Source organism: Chinchilla lanigera, unplaced genomic scaffold (assembly GCF_000276665.1).
Source record: "Chinchilla lanigera isolate Chin_1 unplaced genomic scaffold, ChiLan1.0 scaffold00012, whole genome shotgun sequence".
In the NCBI taxonomy this organism is placed as follows: domain Eukaryota; kingdom Metazoa; phylum Chordata; class Mammalia; order Rodentia; family Chinchillidae; genus Chinchilla; species Chinchilla lanigera.
This window is the reverse complement of record NW_004955413.1, coordinates 27,247,873-27,266,697: the sequence shown is the minus strand read 5'-3', so window position 1 is coordinate 27,266,697 and position 18,825 is coordinate 27,247,873. Positions and strand designations below refer to the sequence as shown.

Sequence of the window (18,825 nt, the reverse complement as noted above, 5' to 3'; positions counted from 1 at the left end):
AGATGCAGGATGCTTCAGGTCCTTTCATAAGATCTCCCTGAGGCCTGGCTTCTCTTTGCTGTGCTGCCCAACAAGGAAGCCAGCTTCAAGAAAGCAGTTTAGAACCAGGCATACCTGTAATCCCAGTACTCTGGGAGGCTGAGGCAGGAGGATCACAAGTTCAAGCCCACTGTGGGCAACTTAGCAAAAGATCCTATCTCAAAATAAAAATAAATAAAAAGGACTGAAGATATAAAGCAGAGCAAAGGACCCGAGTTCAGTCCCCAGTACCAAGGGTAGGGGGCACACATGAAAAAATAGATTAGGGCTGGGCCTAGGGTTCAGACATCAAATTCATTTGCCACTGAAGCTACAAGCACAGGGAAGGGATGGGGTAAGCCAGGGTCAGTAAGTTTGACAGGCTCAGGCTCAGGTTTCACTTGAGTGCTATCAGGGGTGGGAGCTGGGTGTGGAGAGGACTGGGGATGGTCATGTGCCTCTGCTCCTTTAAGAGGCTGACCCTGACAGGGGTTGACAGGTCAAAGAGGCAGAGGTAGAACTCTCGCTGAAGCCCCTCCCTCCTCTGTTTAGGGAGGGCTGGACTGACAGGCAGGAGTCCCCTCTCCCATGGTGGGAGAAGGCAGAGCCACAGAAACCAGGCTGCCCACTTGGTGCTTAACCCTTTCTGCAGCTTCCCTGCCCCATGCTGGAGGACTCCTCGCATTGCTCCTGAGATGGGGAGCTCGCTGTCTCAGGGCAGCCCTGCCATTGCAGAGTACACCCCTGCAGCCTGCACCACAGGTCAAGGATCTTCCCTGATCTGCTAACTGCTCCCTGCCTGCTTAGTGACTGTCCCCAGCTATCCAAGGTCTCCCTGGATGACTAAACACCCTCCCGGCCAATCCCTGGTCAAGGACAGCTGAGAGGGAGAAAGTCCAAGCCCCTGCTTCTCTGCTTCGCCAGACCTAGGCTCCTAGGGATAAGGCAGGAACATCCACGAAACTCCTCCACACATTCCTGAGGCTCCTGCTTCCTTTACAGCCCGCTCACCAGCTTTGGTGGGCCCGATGGGTTTGCTGGCTCTGAAAGGTTTGCTGGCTTTTATTATGTTTCTGAAGAAGGGCTGGGACCTGAGCTGCTGAATAGCTCAGTGACACAGTAGGACCAACTGTAGGCATGGCGCCTTTACCTGTGACTCAGAGCCTGGTTCTGCTGTTTTTCCAAAGGGTGGCGGCAGTCAGCTGGTGGCCCTCACCCACTAGGAGAGTCCAGGATGCCCTCCTTCCTCCCCCAGCAGTCTCTACAGGGTCCTGCCTGCAGCATGGTGTCTTCTAAAGGTCCCTTCGGCGCCCCCTCCAGACAGGCTCTGGAAGTCCGGCTACCTGAACTTCAGTCCTTTTGGCTCCTGAGGACCCAGCAAATATGGAGTCCTCATCTTTCCAGATGCTCTCCAGATGCCAGGGCCGGTGCTCGCCACCACGGTGGATGCTGCCACAGCAGAGCCACATGGTACTTCTTCCTCCCGACTGGGCCTCTTGCTGGCCCCTTGGTTCCTGACCTGCTCCAGGGCTACAACTCAGACTGCGACCGGGAGATCCTCGGACCTTTGCGGATCTCTTTCCGCTTCTCCTCTTTCTTCCTGCGTTTCTCTTCTTCCCTCAGGGCCTTCTGGAAAGGGTCGGTGCTGGGAATGAACTGAGGAGGAAAAGAGCAGAGTGGTGTAATTCAGTCTGCCAGCAGCAGAGTCTCCTTAGAGCTAGGCCACAGGGCGTGGGGACAAGGTTACCTAGACACAGCCCTGCCCTCAGGGAGCTCCAGACCTGGAGAGAATTACCTGGGCTTGGGACAAGTGCTGAGTAGGTCTAGAAAGACAAGCGGGAGTTTGCCCAGCCAACAGGGAACAGAGGGCATTCCAGGCAGAGGGACAGAAGCTCGAGGTGTGAACTGACAAACAATAAACTCCTCTAGAGAGAAGGGATAGAGTGGCCCTGGGGGCCCCTGTCCGTCACACCGTCTAGGAGGAGGGGATGGGGCCAGAGTTTCAACAACAGGCAGGCAACAGCTTACAAAGGAGCAGGCTGTAGGTGAGAGAGCACACAGGAACAGAGGTGGATTAGAGGTTAAACTAGCAGACCTCAAGCAGGTGGGAGGAAGAGATGAACACCAGGCACGTGAGGTGGGAGGAGGACTTTGGCTGAGGCGTCTTCAGCTGCAATCCCCCGCAGGCCTTTGGCTCTTCCCTCTCCACACGCTCCAGTAGTCTTACCTTGGCTATAGCTTCTGCTAGCTTATATGGTCACTGACCCCGCTGCATGTCCATGTCTAAATTCTGCTAGAATGTTCCAAATGCCCCCTGTTTTGTAGTTCCTAGATTCCCTGTGCCTTCCCCGTTCCAGACCTCTGCACATGCTGTAGCCTAGGCCCACAAGGCTCTTCCTAGCCCTGCCATCTTTGTTACATTCGTGCCAGCTCCGCTGTCACTGCCTGTAGAACCTCCCCCAGGCTGCCTCCTCTTCGGCCCACTCTCTCCAACTTGTGCTGCTTCCTTCTTAGCATGCACCTCTGCCCGTGATCACCCACTTCATGCCAGCCCCGCACCAGACAGCACGTTCCACGAGCACAGGATGATGTTAGGCATTGCTCACACTATGCTCAAAGTCCCTAGCACAGGGTCTGCCTGCTTCTCGGCAGCACTCAGTCTGTGCTTTTTAAATGAATGGATGAGCTTGCTAGAATATGAAATGCAATAGCATTCAAAACTCAGGTAGTGCAAGTCCCCAGTGGGCCCCGCAAGGTGGCAGAAGATGGCGGAGGGCGGCAGCAGCACAGAGAGGGATGAAGCAGAGAGAAGGTCTTCCAGGCCACGGCCTCCGAGCATGTGGGATTTACAGATGGCCCTGGCAGAATTATATGAAGATGAAGTGCAACGCAAATCTTCCACGTCTGATAGACCTAAAGCTGCAGTCTTTAGAGCCCACAAACACCACCTCAATGATTTTATTCAGGTGAACATGAATACAGCGGATTATGTATAGTCCGACCTTCAATTGGGAAAACCGTGAATGAATTTTTCAAAGAAGCAAAGGAACATGGGGCTATCCCTTTGAATGAAGCCACAAGATCTTCAAGTGATGACAAATCAAAGTCATTTACAGGTGGGATACAGACTGGGTAATTCCTTTTGCAAATGGTCTGAATATACATGGAGAAAATCAGCTGCAAGATTCCTAACTTAGGTATATTTAACTATGGAAGGAATGTGTAATTCATCATCAAAACTCAGGTTGTGAAATATGCCCCTTTTATGTGATCTTAGGGCAAACTGGACAAATGTTTGATGGAGGTAGACATTAAAAACAAACTAAGACTCCACCTTACGGCGCAATCTACCTATCGGGTTAGATTGAGTCACGCATCCGGAAGATGGGGGAAATCACAGAAGTGTGGTCCAGAGAGCGGAAGTGACATGCTTAAGCAGCTTAAGTCACGCAGCAAGTGGGAGGCCGACCTACGACTAATCTGCCAGGCTCACGCCCCCCTCTTAGAGCTTCCCCTACTCCAATCCCTTGAATGAATCCTGACCTGACTAAAAAGGGGAGCTGAGAGACACCTGAGGCCACAGAGGGCCCCAAACTCCCTCTGACTGAGGAAGGTCAGGTCAAGAGGTCCTGACCCCTCCAGCCCCCGCAGGCTTAGTCTAAACTTAGCTGGGTCAAAAGAAACATGACCTCCCTTTTCCTACTCTCTTTCCTCCTGGCACCAGCTCTTATCCGTCCTCTCTTCCACCAGTGGGGCTCCAACACTCATCTCCTCTCCAGCCCCCACATCATCAGTTCTCCCTCCCTGACGGGACAGTCCCATCACACACCAGCCAGCTGTCCTCCCTCCTCTATGACTAAAATCTGAAACCAGAGCCCCCAACAGCCATCTGCCATTCGCCTGCTCTTCTCAAAACCAAAACTTTTCAAAAGGCTGTCTCTACTTGCCTCACCCACATACTCTCCTCCCATTCTTCTGAAACCCAGGCTTTTGCCCCTACTCCTCCATTAAAACAGCTTCTATCAAAACCACCGTTAGCTTCCAGCAGCTGATCTAAACCCAGAAACTGAACTCCATCCTTGTCTTCTGTAACTTCCCAGAAGCAACTGGCAAGTTTCTGAGAAACTGCTCTCTTCGCAATGAGTGCTCCTTCCAGAAGTTTCTTTGCTAGTTCCTCCTCATTCCCCGCCGCATCCAATGGTAACCCAGTCTCAGGGCTCAGCCCTCAGATTGCTCCTCTGTCTGCCCGGCCCTGCAGGTGACCTGTCCATGGCTTTCAGTGCCTTCTACACAGGCATGACTCCCACATCTGTAGCTCTGGCTGCCACTTTCTCCCTGAATCTAGAGTCATCTATCCAAGCACCTTCTCAATAACTTCATTCAAATGCTCATCAGGTACAGAAACAAACTCAGTTCCCTCCCTAACCACTGGAGAAAATGCAGCCGCGGCCTCCGTTCCCTGGCCAGAGATCTTCTAGGAACCCTTAATGCTTCTCTCACTCCACGGACATCTGCTTCCCTGCCAAATCCTACCGGCTCTGCTGCCAGATGAGAACCAGAACCTGACCGGTTCTCCCCTGCTGCGCTGTCGCCCCCCAGTCAAGCTTCCTTCGACAGCACAACTGCTTCCTCAACTGGGTCCTTGCTTCCTTCCGGCTCCCAGCTCCACACAGGAGCCAGGCAACTCCTTCTAACTCGACAATCAGAGACTGTCCCCTTGCTCTGTATCATTCAGAACTAATGACAAAGCCCTCACCAAGGCCCTGAGCTGAGGGTCTTGGGATCTGGCCTACACTACTGACCTCCTCACCCTGCCCATGCCTGACAGACGTTCCTAACGCACAGCCTTTGCTGCCCCTGCTCCTTCAGCCTGTAGCGCTCTTCCCCCAGGTCCACAGCTGACTCCTTGCTCCCTTCAGGTCTTTTGAGTCAGACTGTCTTCTGTCCATGTGAAATAGTGCCTGCACCCCTGCCTGACCTGGGGCATTCCTTATCCACATTCTGCTGCCTTTTTCTCCATAGCCTTTGCTGTATCATGTATTTTTCATTAACCATCTCTCTCCTCCAACACAAACACCACTCCAGGAGAGCAAGGCTCCTCTGCCTCCCCACTGGCTGGAGGTCAACAGATGCTCACTGAATGTTGAACAAATGCATGTCTATGATCTGAGCCGCTGCACAAGCACATCCTCCTCCTGAAAGGCTCTTCCTTCATTGGTCTACCTGGGAACTCTTTCTCAATCTTTTGCTTTTTCTTTGCAGTTCTGGTGATGGAATCCAAGGCCTTGCACAAGCTAGGCAAACCTCTACCACTGAATCACATTTTCAGCCCTTATTTTTTTTATTTTATTTTGAGATAGGATCTCACTAAGTTGCCCAGACTGGCCTCCAACTTGCAATCCTCTGCCTTTGCCTCCAGAGCAGGTGTGTGGTACCACACCCAGCTTAACTCCTAACTCATTCCATTCTCTCTATCACCTGCCAGCAGATGCTGGGTCAGGTTCCCTTCAGGGGCCGACAGCCCATTAGGTTTCACTCCCCACTGGCACAGTGATCATGCTGGAGTGGGACTGTATTTCCCCAATGCCTTTCCTGGCATACTGTGAGCATCTCAAGGGCAGGGACAAGAACAATGTCCTGGTCAGGGACAGCGGTCAGCACGTCACCTGACAGAAGATGCCTCTAATGATGGTGCATAAAATGTAGGTAGACTCCTAGAACACTTCCCAGCACAAAGTGCAATGTACGAGAGGAGGTGAGCAAACCTGTGGCTGCTACAGATGGATAGGTCTGTACTGGATACCAAAACTGGGTGGTGGGCTGTGGGTATAGCTCAAGGATAGAGAGCTTGCCTAGGATATGTGACGCCCTGGGTTCAACCTTCAGCATCACTCACACACAGACAAAAAAAAGTGGATACAAATCTCAGGATAGTCTCCAGCCAATGAAATGGAAGGAATTTATACTGCTTCTATCCTTATGTCCAAGAGCACACTATGCTGACATTAGTCTAAATTTATCCATGCTCTCATCTTCCTCCCGTGTGAGAGGGACATCCATGACTCTAGGCCAAGAGCCTGCTTCACAGCAATAAAGCATCCTCATGGGTGCCCCCTTGTTGGGAAAGAAAATCTGCCATTGAGCACTGGTGCATGTTTTGGCTGATCATCCCAAGAAACAAGTCCCTGACTGTTCTTGACCAGAAACACGTGTCAGGGTTTGACTGCAGTATGCAGTCTGGGGAAATGAATTGTCTTGGTTTACATAAAGGGGTACCAACTACTTCAATGGGGTAAAATCATATCCACCACACTGCTACACAAAACAAATTACTAGGCTTGACAGGGCCCTCAATACTGGCCCACTGTGGCCCAACTAAGGTAAAATCTAAGCTACTGGAAAAAATGCAGAACTGACTTGTTATTCTTTACAAGTCCTGCTTTCAAGGCAGGCTGCTGGCTGGTGACTGGAAACTAACATTTTGAGGGCCCCCTGCCTGGCTCCAAAATCAGTAATAGTGGTTCACTGTGGCTAAACTGTGAAAATAATATGGTTTATGTTGAACACCTGCTCTCTTCCTGGTAGTCTGGAATTTGGGGACAAGTCAGGCAAAGGGTGCCCATATAACCAGCTCCCAATAAAACACTTGGCACAGGTCTCTAACGAGCTGATAGACATTTTACATGTGTTGTTACAACTTGTTGCTAAGAGAATTAAACCTATCATGTGTGATAGGCTACTAGGAGAGGACTCCGGGAGCTGGTTTCCCTGGAATTTGTCCCACATGCTTTTTCCCTTTGCTGACTTTGCTTTGCATTCTTTCTCTATAGTAAATCACAGCCATGAGCATGGCTCTATGCTGAGTACTGTGAATTCTGCTAGAGGATCGTCACAACCACAAATACAACTATCTGTTAAATCTTGTGTCTCCTTTCAGCAAAGCACCAGCCCTAGTTGTGGTTCTGAGAACTCGAGACAAAAGTGACTACAGGCAGCAGCAGCCTGCTAGCCCTGGGACAACACTGGAACATTAAGTGCCATAAGGGCCAGTCAGACAATGATCTGAGTTAAAAGCTGTCACCCTTGCCTTACGTGACATTCCTAGCAACTAGACATGTTATATGCTTACTGTTATCAATGTCTTAGCCATTTGGTTTGCCACTCAGAAGACTAAAGAAGGGCAGATCAAAGACACCCACTCTTCTGGGCCACAAACTGTAGGAACAGCTTGTGGTCACAAACCAGATAGTCTGGGCCACTTGTTTGTTGACTTTGTTTGTTTGTTTTAAGACAGGGTCTTGCTATGTAGTTCAGGCTGGTCTAGAATTCCTATGTAGACCAAGCTGGTTTCAAACTCACGGTGCTCCTCCTGCTTCAGCCTCTTGAGTGCTCAGACTGTAGTTGTATGCCACCACACCTGGCTTGGGTGACTTGATGGATGCCCACAGTAAAGTTCGTTCTCCAATGAGACTGACTAGAATTAAACAAACCAAACTTGATGCCACCCAGATCACTACCACTGTCACCTAAATGCGTCACTGTTCTAGACATGGCAACATGCCCACTCTGGACAGGCACAGAGCACAGGACTATATTCCTGTTTTGACTAACTGACTCTTGGGTTGGGATGGCCTGAGATCAACAGGATTATGACCACTGGTTGAGAACACTGCTTATAGTGCCCTGGCTCGTCAGTATGGGCAAAGATGGGAGATATTAACAGATCTGTATAAATTTGTAAAGGACCCTTGTCCCACTCACACCTGACCCATCTAAAGGAAGGATCTATGCAAGAAGAGGGGAGGACTGGAGAAAAGTGATATTATACCTACTGAGATGGGATACACACATTCTGTAGCAATAATCCCAGCACCTACGGAGGGAATGCCTTACACTCCAGAAGGTACAGGAAACAATTAATGCTCTCTTTGTCCCTTAGATCCAGCACTGCCACCTGGCAAAACAATTCTAAGGTCTGCCCAAACTCAGTGGCAGCTGCCACTGACAGTCTGGCCATCTGCTGGGTGTGCCATTCCCATCCATGTGATGGGAAAACTGACACGGACCCTGTCAGTACTAAACTATTCTCCTGTGCCTGATACCATCAAAGGTAGCTCCTGAAAGCTACTCTGTACAAACACAGCGGACAGCACAATCTGTTTCAATCTGTCAGATACAAACTTATCTGCTTCTCCTGGTGCCTGAGCAGCCTTAGATTATACCAAGTAGGGCCGCTGAAGCCAAAACTGCGACACTGCCCTTGAGGTTTGACCAAACAATGTACTGGAGATTCAAAGCGAGAGAGCTTAGGCCATGGAAGGGTTGCTTTGGATCCAACTACTGCCCCTTGTAACTATTAACAATAAGATTCAAGGAAGACTGAAGATTTGCAGGTAAGTCTAAACTCTCTCATGTAGGTTGTACTAGATATTAGATTGGTCTCGGATCATAGCCTCATTGTCCAAAATGAGACCCAAGGGTTCCTTCCAGGATTTATTCAGTTGGCTGAGTAGGGGACCCTGAAAGACATGGTTGAGGTCAATACTGCAGACTGACCTCATCCTGCTGTTCAGAATACAGCTAACAATAGTAGCCCTAATAAAGTATGCAAAACGTTAAGTGGGTTTGATCATGGCCTCTACTGGTCAGATTCATCAGACTGAATAGCATATTTATGTGAAAGTTTGAGTTAAACCAAAATATGTATGTCTTGGGTGTTGGGGAGACAGTACACCACGGTCCTGAGTATCCCTACATATTCTTGCTTGATACACGAAGAATGTAGAGCTAGGGCCACCTTGTCCGAGCCGTTTTTCAGGATTGTGTTTGCAGAGAACAATCTTGGAGGATGGGTTCTTGAAGAACAGGTTTGCTTCCATTCACTATAAAAGTGATGAATTTCCTAAGCTAGTGGTCTTCAGGTATAATTCAAACTCCACTACATGCACAGCCTCTGCCTGGGTCTCTCAGTGACCCTCCCATGGGCCTTGGGAAAGAAGATGAACCAAGAAGACCAGGCCAGCTGTTTGGTTACTGCTGTAATAAAGTCTGGTATCTCTGACCTGTCAGCATCCATGTAACAGAAGCAGGCTGGCTCCTTAGCCTGCTAACAAGCAAGTAAAACTCCTAGACTCCTCATAACCCTCACATTCCTCCACACACTAGTGACAGATTCTGGACTCAGACTCAGGAAATGTCTGGCTCCAGCTCCAAAGGCCTGGTGTTCCACCCTAGACTCCAGTCCCTGAGCACGCAGCCTCTCACAACAGGCAGAGGCAAAGCAGACACAGACACAGGCCCCAGCAGCTCACCTCTGTGCGGTCTGTTTTAAATGGGTTCTGGAAGTTGGAGTCTTTCTCACTGATCCCCAGCTCCTGGGCCATCTGCAGATGAAGAAAAGCTAGTCATTCTCTGTCTCTGCTGCCTGTTCACCAGAAACCCACTGCCTCCATGCTGGGACTCAGGACCCTGGTCAACACAGAAGCCCCATGCATGGGATCTCCATGGCCACAGTTGCCCTGAGACTCATCACTGAAAACAGTCAAGCACTGACACGTGGGCCCAACTGCAGGCAGATGCGAGGCTGCCGGCCCACAATGAGATCGAGGGCTCCCAGACCTTCTCTTCTCCAGTCCTTACCAGGCTGAGGATGGGCGAGTGGGGCCCCTGGTCAAAGACGCCCGTCTGGTTACAGAAGCTGATGCCCCAGCGGATGAGGAGGTTCCAGTTGGAGTTGCGGTCAAAGTAGTGGTGCACAATCCTTGGGAAGCGCAGCACCACATCCCCGAAGAAGGCTGTGTTCTCCACCACATGGGAGAAAGCTGGCAAAAGGACATTAGTGAGTAGCCCATTGTAGCTGCCTTCCTTCCTACTGTCCACCTGATTGGTCCCAGGCATCCTCCAGAGAATGCAGGTACCCACCCAACAAGATCAGAGAGGGAAATGGCCCACTGACCACAGGGTGCCCACTGCATGTGCAGTGTCTGCTAGTGCCTTGTGTTCTCACTTCACTGAATCTTTATAACCCCCTTTAGAGGAAATGTGGCTGCTGATACCATTTTATAGATGGGAAACTAAGGCTCAGCAGCTAGTGTCAAATCAGGGCTGCAAAGCCATCTCACTGCCTAGAAAACTTGTTTGCTGTGGGAACCGAGAGGTGGGTTAAGCTGTATACAGAGACTGATGCCTCATGAGACATTCCTGAGCCCGAGTCCCCCATACAGCATGTTCACGGATGGTCTCTGGTGTTAACATAACTACAGAGGGGTCAGTTATGTCAGTTATGTTAGGAAGGCTGGTGAACAGATCAGGGTTGTGGGGTTTTGTTTTGTTTTGTTTTGTTTAACATTCTTTCCATTTTATTTTATGGTAAATGCTTCTTAAATTTTTATTTTGAAATTATTCTAAACTTACATAATATGATACTCCTTCTATTACAATCTTACATAACTATTGTATAACTATCTGAACCAGGATGTTAACAGCAATAGAATTATTAACTAACCTAAAGGTCTTACTTGAATCTTGTCAATTTTTCCTACTGTCCTTCCTCTGGTCAAAAGGTCTACCACAGAGGCAAGTCACCCAGACCTAGGGGAGCATGAAGAGTAGCTATATACCCAGTCCTGGAGGCAGAGAGGCTCCACGCAGCCCTTCTCAGCACTGGCCAACAGGATGGTAAGCAGACCCTAGAGATATGCCAGGTTGGGTCTGAGACATTTAGAGAGGGACCCCTGGGTTTTAGGATAATCTTGAACTTTGGGGAATTCAGTCAGGCTGGTTAAGAGGAAAAAGCCTAATATAGTAAAATCAAGATATTATGGAATTAAACAATTTTAAATTGTTAGATACTATACTGGTTGATATAAATTTATAGGCTATGAAGAAACAGGACAGATATAACAGTAAAGTTAAAAATATGTAGGTCAACTTTGGTCTGAAATCTTTTGAGGTGTTTTAAACCTGCTACACTAACTCATACACTATAATTTTTCTTGTTCAGTATAGAAAGAGTAGATGGTTTGTAAGTCACGAATAATCCTCCAATAAAGTATACTGTCGGTCATCACTGTTTTTTTTTTTGGTCCATTTTGAGACAGGGTCTACTATGCAGTTCAGGCTGGTCTTGAGTTCACTTTGTAGCCAGAGTTGGCCTTGAACTCACAACCATCCTCCTGCCTCAGCCTCCTGAGTGCTTGGATTACAGGCGTGCACCACCATGCCATGATTTTATAATTAGTACTGTGTGTACCTATTTTGCCACTTCTTCAAATGATTAAACTACAGCAGTTTATTTTCAACAACTATAAAAATAATAGGGCCCGGGGCTCCAAGAAGAACTCGACAACTGCATTCATCTGCTACCACTGTTAAAAGTCAGGCCACCTCAAGAGGAACTGCCCTAAGAGGCCCCATGGGCCATGCCCTGGATGCAAAGGAGACCACTGGAGATCGGTCTGCCCTCTGAGGTGGAGGCCCCAGAGATCAGACCCATGCTACCAGTTAGTCCAACAGGAATGAGAGGGCTTGGGGCATGGTCTGCCTTCTCCCTCTGGCCAGACCGTCATCTCCATCGAGGAGCCCTGGGTTATCATGACTATGGAGGAACAAGAAAACAGCCTGTTGCTAGACACAGGTGCAAGTCTCTCGGTCCTTCTTTTCAATCCTGGCCTTCCTTCCAGCCATCATACCTCAGTGAAAGGAGTCACTGGTGAGGAGGTAATATGCTATTTTTGACAACCCTTAGGCTGTAACTCCTTAATAGGTCCCTCTTGCATATCTCTGTCTTCCTGAGAAACCACTCTGAAAATACCACCACGTATTACAGCAGCCATTGATATTTTCCTACTAATCTATCCATAACTGTGTAAAGTTTGTAATGTTCCTATCCTATTTCATAAATGGATGTATGTTTATTATTATGTGTTTCCTACAACAACCATTGAGAATAGTTAATGATTTTTCAATAGGTCACTCATGTATAGCTCTATTTTCTTTAGAAGCCACTTTGAAGATACCAAAGTATAGTACAACAACTCTTGATAATCTCCTACCTCTTTTGTCTGTACCTCACTATTATTTGTCTATTTGTTTTCCTGAGAAACTATTTTGTAGACAATAATATGTAAAATGATAACCATTGATAATTTCCTACCATTTTGTCTGTAATTTGCTAAGTCCCCCCTATTATTATGTTATCCTTCTTTTATTCTTTAAAAAAAAAAAAAAAAAAAAAAGAAAAAAAAAATAATAGGGAAAACAGTTTCAATATGTGCTTCATCAGTGATGGGGGTGACTAAATCTATAACAGAAATTTGCAGAGAATGGGTTTATAAGTTTATTCAATCAATTCAGAGACTTGGAAAGTTCTGTGTTAAGATCTGGCTGGCAGAATTAACTTTTTGAAAAAGTTTTATACAAGATACTTATATTGTTAAAATTGGAGGCATAGTCAGAAGACTTAGATCATAATTGGCTTATTTTTTAATTTCCTTAACTATTGTAATTTCCACTTTTATAATAATTTTCATTTAAAAGATAAATTTATTTACTTTTTTAACAGTCAAAACTTCTTGCTGTTGTAGTCCACCTACCTTTAAAATGACTGTGTTGCTTTTAGGATACTAAAAGAAGCTCCAAAAGTTGAGATGATTGTGTGGTGCAGCGAGATATAAGTAACAGAGTTAACAAAGAAAGTGCTACAGCCTCTTTATGATAACAGCTTTCTAAATGCAGAGACATTTGGCTACATCCACGTAGACATTTCTATTTTGTTTTCAAATGAAAACTTGTTTCTTTGGCAATATTCATAAAGGAATGATTATTTTTTCCTCTTCCCTGATTCTGTAGTTGTAAGATGTACCATGGGTGTTGGTGTTATGTAACAAACAATGGATTGTAAATAGCATATGGTTCAGAATACACAATGCTAAGTTTTTTAAATATCTTAACGGTTTTTTTTCTATTTATAATTTCAAACTCCATAAAGTACACCAAGAATTTCATAAATTTGTTTTCAATGAACTGCTCTTTTTGCTACGGTAGGTCATTAAACATAGCATTTATTCTTCTAAATGGAAATATCTCATCCTCTAGAATACTGACACATTTCAATTTGTAGTTTTTTCAATTTCAATTTTTTGTGGGGGATTGGATATATTAACATTCCTCTGAATGGTATTGATAAATAGTTCAGAAGAGAAATTCAATGAAATAAAAGTAGTATTTATTCATGGTGATCAATTAATTAAATTATTTGCTAAAGGAAACTACTGTGGGTAACTTTCCATTTTTTGGGTAACTCTCAAATTGACATGAGGTGACAGTAGAGTCTGAGCATACCTGTGGAATATGCTGGTTTATTTTTAGGGCTTGAAAACACAGTCAAAGGTAACTGGTTTGGGAAGAAGCCATATAATTTTTTTTTTTTTTTTTTTTTGGTTTTTTTCCGGTGTCAGGAATTGAACTCATGAACTTGTGCTTGCCAGGCAGGCACTGTGCCACTGAGCTAAATCCCCAACCCCACCATATAATTTTAAGTTAACCTGCATGCTATAAAAACATGTTTAATAAAAAGGAAACATTTTTGAAATGTTTAAAAAAAAAAGAGGGAAACACCAAGGCAAGGCATTCCATCTTAAAAATGGAGGAAACAGCTATGATGGAAATTAGAGCCAGGCGTGACAGCGCATCTGTGTAATCCCAGCACTCAGGAGGCTGAGGCAGGAGGATCACGGCGAGTTCAATACCAGCCTGGGCTACAAAGTGAGCTCAAGTCCAGTCTGAACTGCATAGTGAGACCCTGTCTCAAAAAAAGACAAAAAAAAAAGAAAAGAAATTAGAAATAACATTTGCAAATTGCCCACCATTTAACATACAAGTGCTGTTGTATAATCTAAGAAATGTTATTAAAATATAGCCAGTTAATGGGGAAAGGGATTATCATTACTGAAGAGAAATTCTGCAAAAGAGAATAGAAGGACATTTCATATCCTTTTATCTTATTTATATATTTTTCCCAGCTTATCTAAAAAAAGATTTAAGGGGGTTGGGGCTTTCACTAAAGTTCCAAAGAGTGCTGGTAATTATACCCTCTGGCTCAAGTGCTTTGGCAGGCCTTGGTCTTCTCTCCTACAAATGGGAGTAATTCCTGCCTTCCTTCCACAAGGGTCCGAGTGATGACCTACTGACCCTGTCCTGGCCCCTGGAGTGGTGGAGGGCAGAGGCTCCTCCCTGGTTTCCTGCCTCAAATGCAAAGGAATATTTGTCAGGAGAACAGAAACTGGCTCTAGAGGCCAGAAATGCTTGGAGAACAGACTCAGCAGTCATCTGCCTTATGGGACCATCTAGAAGCTGCCACGAGAGGGTTCTCTGGGGATAAAATGAGTAACAAGAACAAGAGGGAAAGAGAAGCTAGAAAGGACCAAGTTGGAAGGGAAGAGGGAGAAAAGGTGGGTTTGGGAGACCATACCATCCTTCAGCTTCTCGTCCTGGGGGAACGGCCCATCTGGAAGCACATCAGCAGCAAGGAGCACTGTCCGGGAATCCTCCAGCACCTAAGAGGACCCCACATGAGGTCAGTGGCGTTGTAGGGTCCTTTACAACCTGGCTCCAGCCCTGTTTCCTTGAACCCCACTTCAATTCTTGTGCGTGCAGCTCTGTCCTCACTGAACACCACCCCTTTAGGGAACTCTTACTCATCTGTCATTGCCCAGATCAAAGACTAGGCTTACAGTGAGCTGCCTCCTGCCCCTACATACCTTAAAAAGGCCCTTGAGCATGACATCAAGGATCTTGTACTGTTGGTGGACATCATTTAGCTGTGCCAGGTTCTTCAGCGCTGACAGCTGCTCCCGCCGCTTCACCTCAAACATCTTCTTGTCTGGGCAGCACTGAGTTAAGGGACTGGGACCAACAACCCTGTCTGGATGTCCAGTGGCCCTGTTCTTGAGCATTAGGTTCTCTAAGAACTATGAATACCCATGACTTGGAAGCCGTGGGCTGGGAACAAACTGAGAAGTGTATAGACCCAGCAATGTATCATCCACCCAGTTTTCTGAGGACTCCACACCCAACAGCCTGAACCTAACCCTCTAGGACCTGGCTTCTGCCTTTTCTTGTGGCTTTCCTGCCCTCTCTGACAATTATTCATTGTTCTAGAACTCTACCACTCTGCTCATGGTACTGTCTCTGCCTGAGATGCCCTCCACCTTTCTCTAGATTCTGTTCTCTCAAGAACTGGCACAGGGTTTGCCCCATGCCTACCACATCCACGAGAGCAATGGTCACTGAGTACAATCACCATCTGTTTGAACTTTCTCCCCGAAGCCTGTGGCTGCTGCAAAACCACTGATCCTGACTCCTCTTTACGTCCAGAGGCCCAGCCCAGAACATCAGGGCCAAGATGAGCTAGCAAGCCAGTGTTCCTAAGTCTTGCCTGAGGACTTACCCAAAAGGTGCTAGAACCATGTACAGTCCTCACTGAGCCTTTGGAGCTCTGAGAGACGTGCTTGGCCTTCTCTACTTAATATATGGAGAAACAGGCTCAGAAGAGAACTGTCTTGCTCTAGGTCTGGCTTCCCTCCCTTGCTCTGCAAGCTGGGTCTGCTCCTTCTTGGAATCCCCTACGGGGAAGTGGATATAGAGAGAACTCATTTAATGGCCCCCTCAAAGACAGTGCCTGAATCCCAAAAGATACAAATCTCCAGGCTTGAGTCCCTCGGGGTGTCTGTGGTCCCTCTTCCCGACAGGAACAGGACAAAGAGGAAGGTCAGGAACTGAAGAAGGTCCATATCCAATCCCCTGGAGCTAAAGGGGTAACCCAAAGAAAAGGACTGAGAGACAGAGGTTGGTGTTATGTAAGACAGAATGCAGTGACCAGCAACTTCCTTGGGCATGGCACAGCCTCCAAATGCTAAGAACCCACTTTTGCGAAGCCCTAAAGATCCAGCCCCTGGTCCAGGGCTGTGACCAGCAGGCACACAACAAAGAGCAACAGGATGATGGTTGGATAGAGGCAAGAAGATAAATGTAAGCAATACAGGGATGCTTGGAGCACAGGAGTGGGGTCTAGGGGCCTAGATCAGAGCCCTGCACGACCCTGAACAAATTACATTTCCGCTCTAAGCCTCAGCTTCTTCAACTTCCTGCTCCAGGGAAGTGGTCTAGGGGAGGCACTGTCACCTAGGTGAGGCCTGGTCAATAGTACTCCCTTTTGATCCCCTCCCCTGGCCTCACAAGGTCAGGTGAAGGAGATGAGAGGGAATATGAAACTTCTGTAGTTTCCTTCCTCCCTGACTTGTCTTCAGAAAAAAGGGACACAGGGTGAGAGAGGGAGTACTGGGGTAAGATGGCCACTACATATTCATTTTAAAAATACAGGTACCGTTTGCAACCTGTTCCTATTCAGGTAAAATCCCACAAATTTTTTCCCCAATACTGGGGATTGAACCCAGGGTCTTTACACTGAAGTACATACCCAGTGCTGTTTTATTTTTAGAAAGGATCTCGCCAAGTCACTAAATTGCCCTGGCTGAGGTGGAACTGAGATGCTCCTGTTTCAGCCTTGCCGAGTTCTGGGATTACAGCCAATGCCCAGCCATCCCACAAGTACCAAATACCTACCACATTTTAGGCAACAGGACTACAGGAACAAAAAGGACAATCAAAAATCCCTGCACTCATGGTATTTATGTCCCTAGTAGAGGTAAGAGACAACAGACTGTAAAACAAGCACAGAAAGATGAGAGGGAGTCTGTCAGCTGCAACATTAAGTACGAGGACAAGGCAGGCTTTATAATCAGATGACGGCTACCCAATTTTATGAATGTGGAAATTATGGTATATAAAAGTGAGTGTCCAAAGTCATACAGCAATTCCCAGGCTGAACCAAACGTGTTTTGGACTCAGATCAGTGTTCTGTCTCCTGTCTCTTTTTTTACTCAGTAATGAGGATGGAACCCTGAGTCTGGAATGCCAAGCAAAGGTTCTACCACTTAGTTACATCCCTTCCCTTCTCCTCCCTTTCTAAATTAGCATTTGCCACCTCAGATCACAACTGGCCATTGATCTACCAGAACGTGTGACCGGGAGGAGCAGGAGAGGGATTGCTAGTTAGCGGCCCTCAGAGATCATCAGAACTCTCGCCCCACTCCCCGCAGATGGAACTGAATCCTACAGAAGGTATCCAAGTTCACCCAGAAGCCCTCCACCTTCCACCGTCACGCTCCAGACCCAAGGGAACCAGAATCAGGCCACAGCAAACCTTAGAGTACCAAGGAGGGTACCAAACAGCTGGCAACGATTGAAGCAGAGTAGAAGTGGGAAAGGAAGTCCCAAGAAGCAGACGCGGGGAGGGGGCGGAGCAACTCCGGCTTTCTCTACTGTTGCGTTTTTTGGCCACTCAATCGCGCGCCTTTCCCGTGAGTGTCGAGCTCTTCCCGGTGCCGCATGCAACTCTGAACCCATTCTGTAGAGGTGCCCTGCTGGCGAGGGTCGAGGGCCCAGGTCGAGCACCCTGGGGCCTCCAGGAGGAGGGAGGGAGACTTTACAAAAGAAAACAGGGTTCGGGTCCCGAAACTCCCTCCCCACACGCTGCACCAGTTACGGGGCCCTCGATACTCGCAGTCCCCTCCCCAGGAGCCTGCGGCCCGGCGGTCCCGCCATCACGTACCAGGACAGGTGGTGCGGAAGGGGCGGGCGGGTACCGCCTTGGCGCGCACCTTGACTCGAGGGGTCGACTACACTGCACCGAGGGGAACTCAACTCCAGAGCACCTGGCCAGCCGCGCTTAGAAACCGCGGAATGACACCCCGCCCACCGCCTCACTCTCGCCCAATAAGTGCGGGCCGCGACCTCCGCTGCCCGCTGACGTCACTTCCGGCCACGCCCCTCCGTCCTGCCCCAGCCTCCAGACTTAGTCCGGTAGCGGTTGCTGTCAGCTTGAACTCTGTCCGCCCCCAGCAGCGTCCTGCTCATCCTGAGAAGCGGCTCCCTCGGGGGCCTTGCGGTGTGGTTCTGGGTAAGGTTGGCTTGGAGGAAGTTAAACTGCCAGTGGGGCCTATGCCCATTTTAAAGTGCGTGTCAGCAAGCTGGGGTCCTATCCCCAGCCCACCGGACCTTCCACGAGCTCACCCCGAAACCGTACGTCATCCACGAAACTGCAGTTCACAGCATGAGTTTATTGAGTAATGATTAGCTCCTTTTACTGTTTTAAAAAGGAACTAGCAGAGCCTGCGTACAGAGTATGGGCATCACCTCCGGTCCACCAACTTCTAAACCAAGTTCTTGGTCCACTGGTTAGGAAGGGCTTCAGCGCCAGTTTTGCACGGAATCAGGACAGCCAGACCCCAGGAGGAAGGGTGGCCCTTGACAGGTGCAAGAGCTGGCACAGTTGTGGAATGCAGCGTGAGGGCCAGCTCCAAGCACAGACAGAGATTAAACAGGAACTGCCCATGCGGGCATAGAAACACGAGCTGTCAGAAACCAGGTGTGGTGGCACATGACTATAATCCCAGCACTCTGGGAGGGTGAGACAGGAGGATTTCAAGCTCTACTCCAGACAAAGTAATTTAGTGACTTTGTGAGATCCTGTTTCAAAATTTAAAAAAATAAAATAAAAGAAGGGCTAGGGATATAGCTCAGTGCAAAGACCCTGGGTTCAACCCCCAGTACCAAAGAGAGGAAGAACAAAACAAAACAAACAAGAAAGGGGAGGATCTAGTTTAGATAGTAAGGGTTCAGACTAGGGCAGATTCGATTATCAAGGAAGGCTGAGAAGGCTTTGACCTTTTTTTCCCTGGGAATTAT

At 47.8% G+C, this 18,825-nt stretch overlaps 1 protein-coding gene across 2 annotated transcripts; it reads right to left on the bottom strand.

Annotated features, from left to right (window-relative positions):
- Positions 1-1,062: 1,062 nt before the first annotated feature.
- Positions 1,063-17,819, bottom strand: Ccdc134 (coiled-coil domain containing 134). 2 transcript variants are annotated; one of them, XM_005379369.2, is made up of 7 exons: positions 17,690-17,819; positions 15,716-15,825; positions 14,778-14,899; positions 14,489-14,573; positions 9,658-9,839; positions 9,330-9,401; positions 1,063-1,674 (listed from the first exon to the last, which is right to left on the bottom strand). In XM_005379369.2, the coding sequence occupies exons 2-7, from the start codon at positions 15,807-15,809 to the stop codon at positions 1,549-1,551; spliced, it is 681 nt and encodes a 226-aa protein (XP_005379426.1). In that variant the 5' UTR covers positions 15,810-15,825; positions 17,690-17,819; the 3' UTR covers positions 1,063-1,548. The 2 variants fall into 2 exon arrangements, with proteins under 2 accessions (XP_005379426.1, XP_005379424.2); XM_005379367.2 differs by lacking the exon at positions 17,690-17,819 and adding an exon at positions 17,282-17,426.
- Between the last annotated feature and the right edge of the window lie 1,006 nt (positions 17,820-18,825).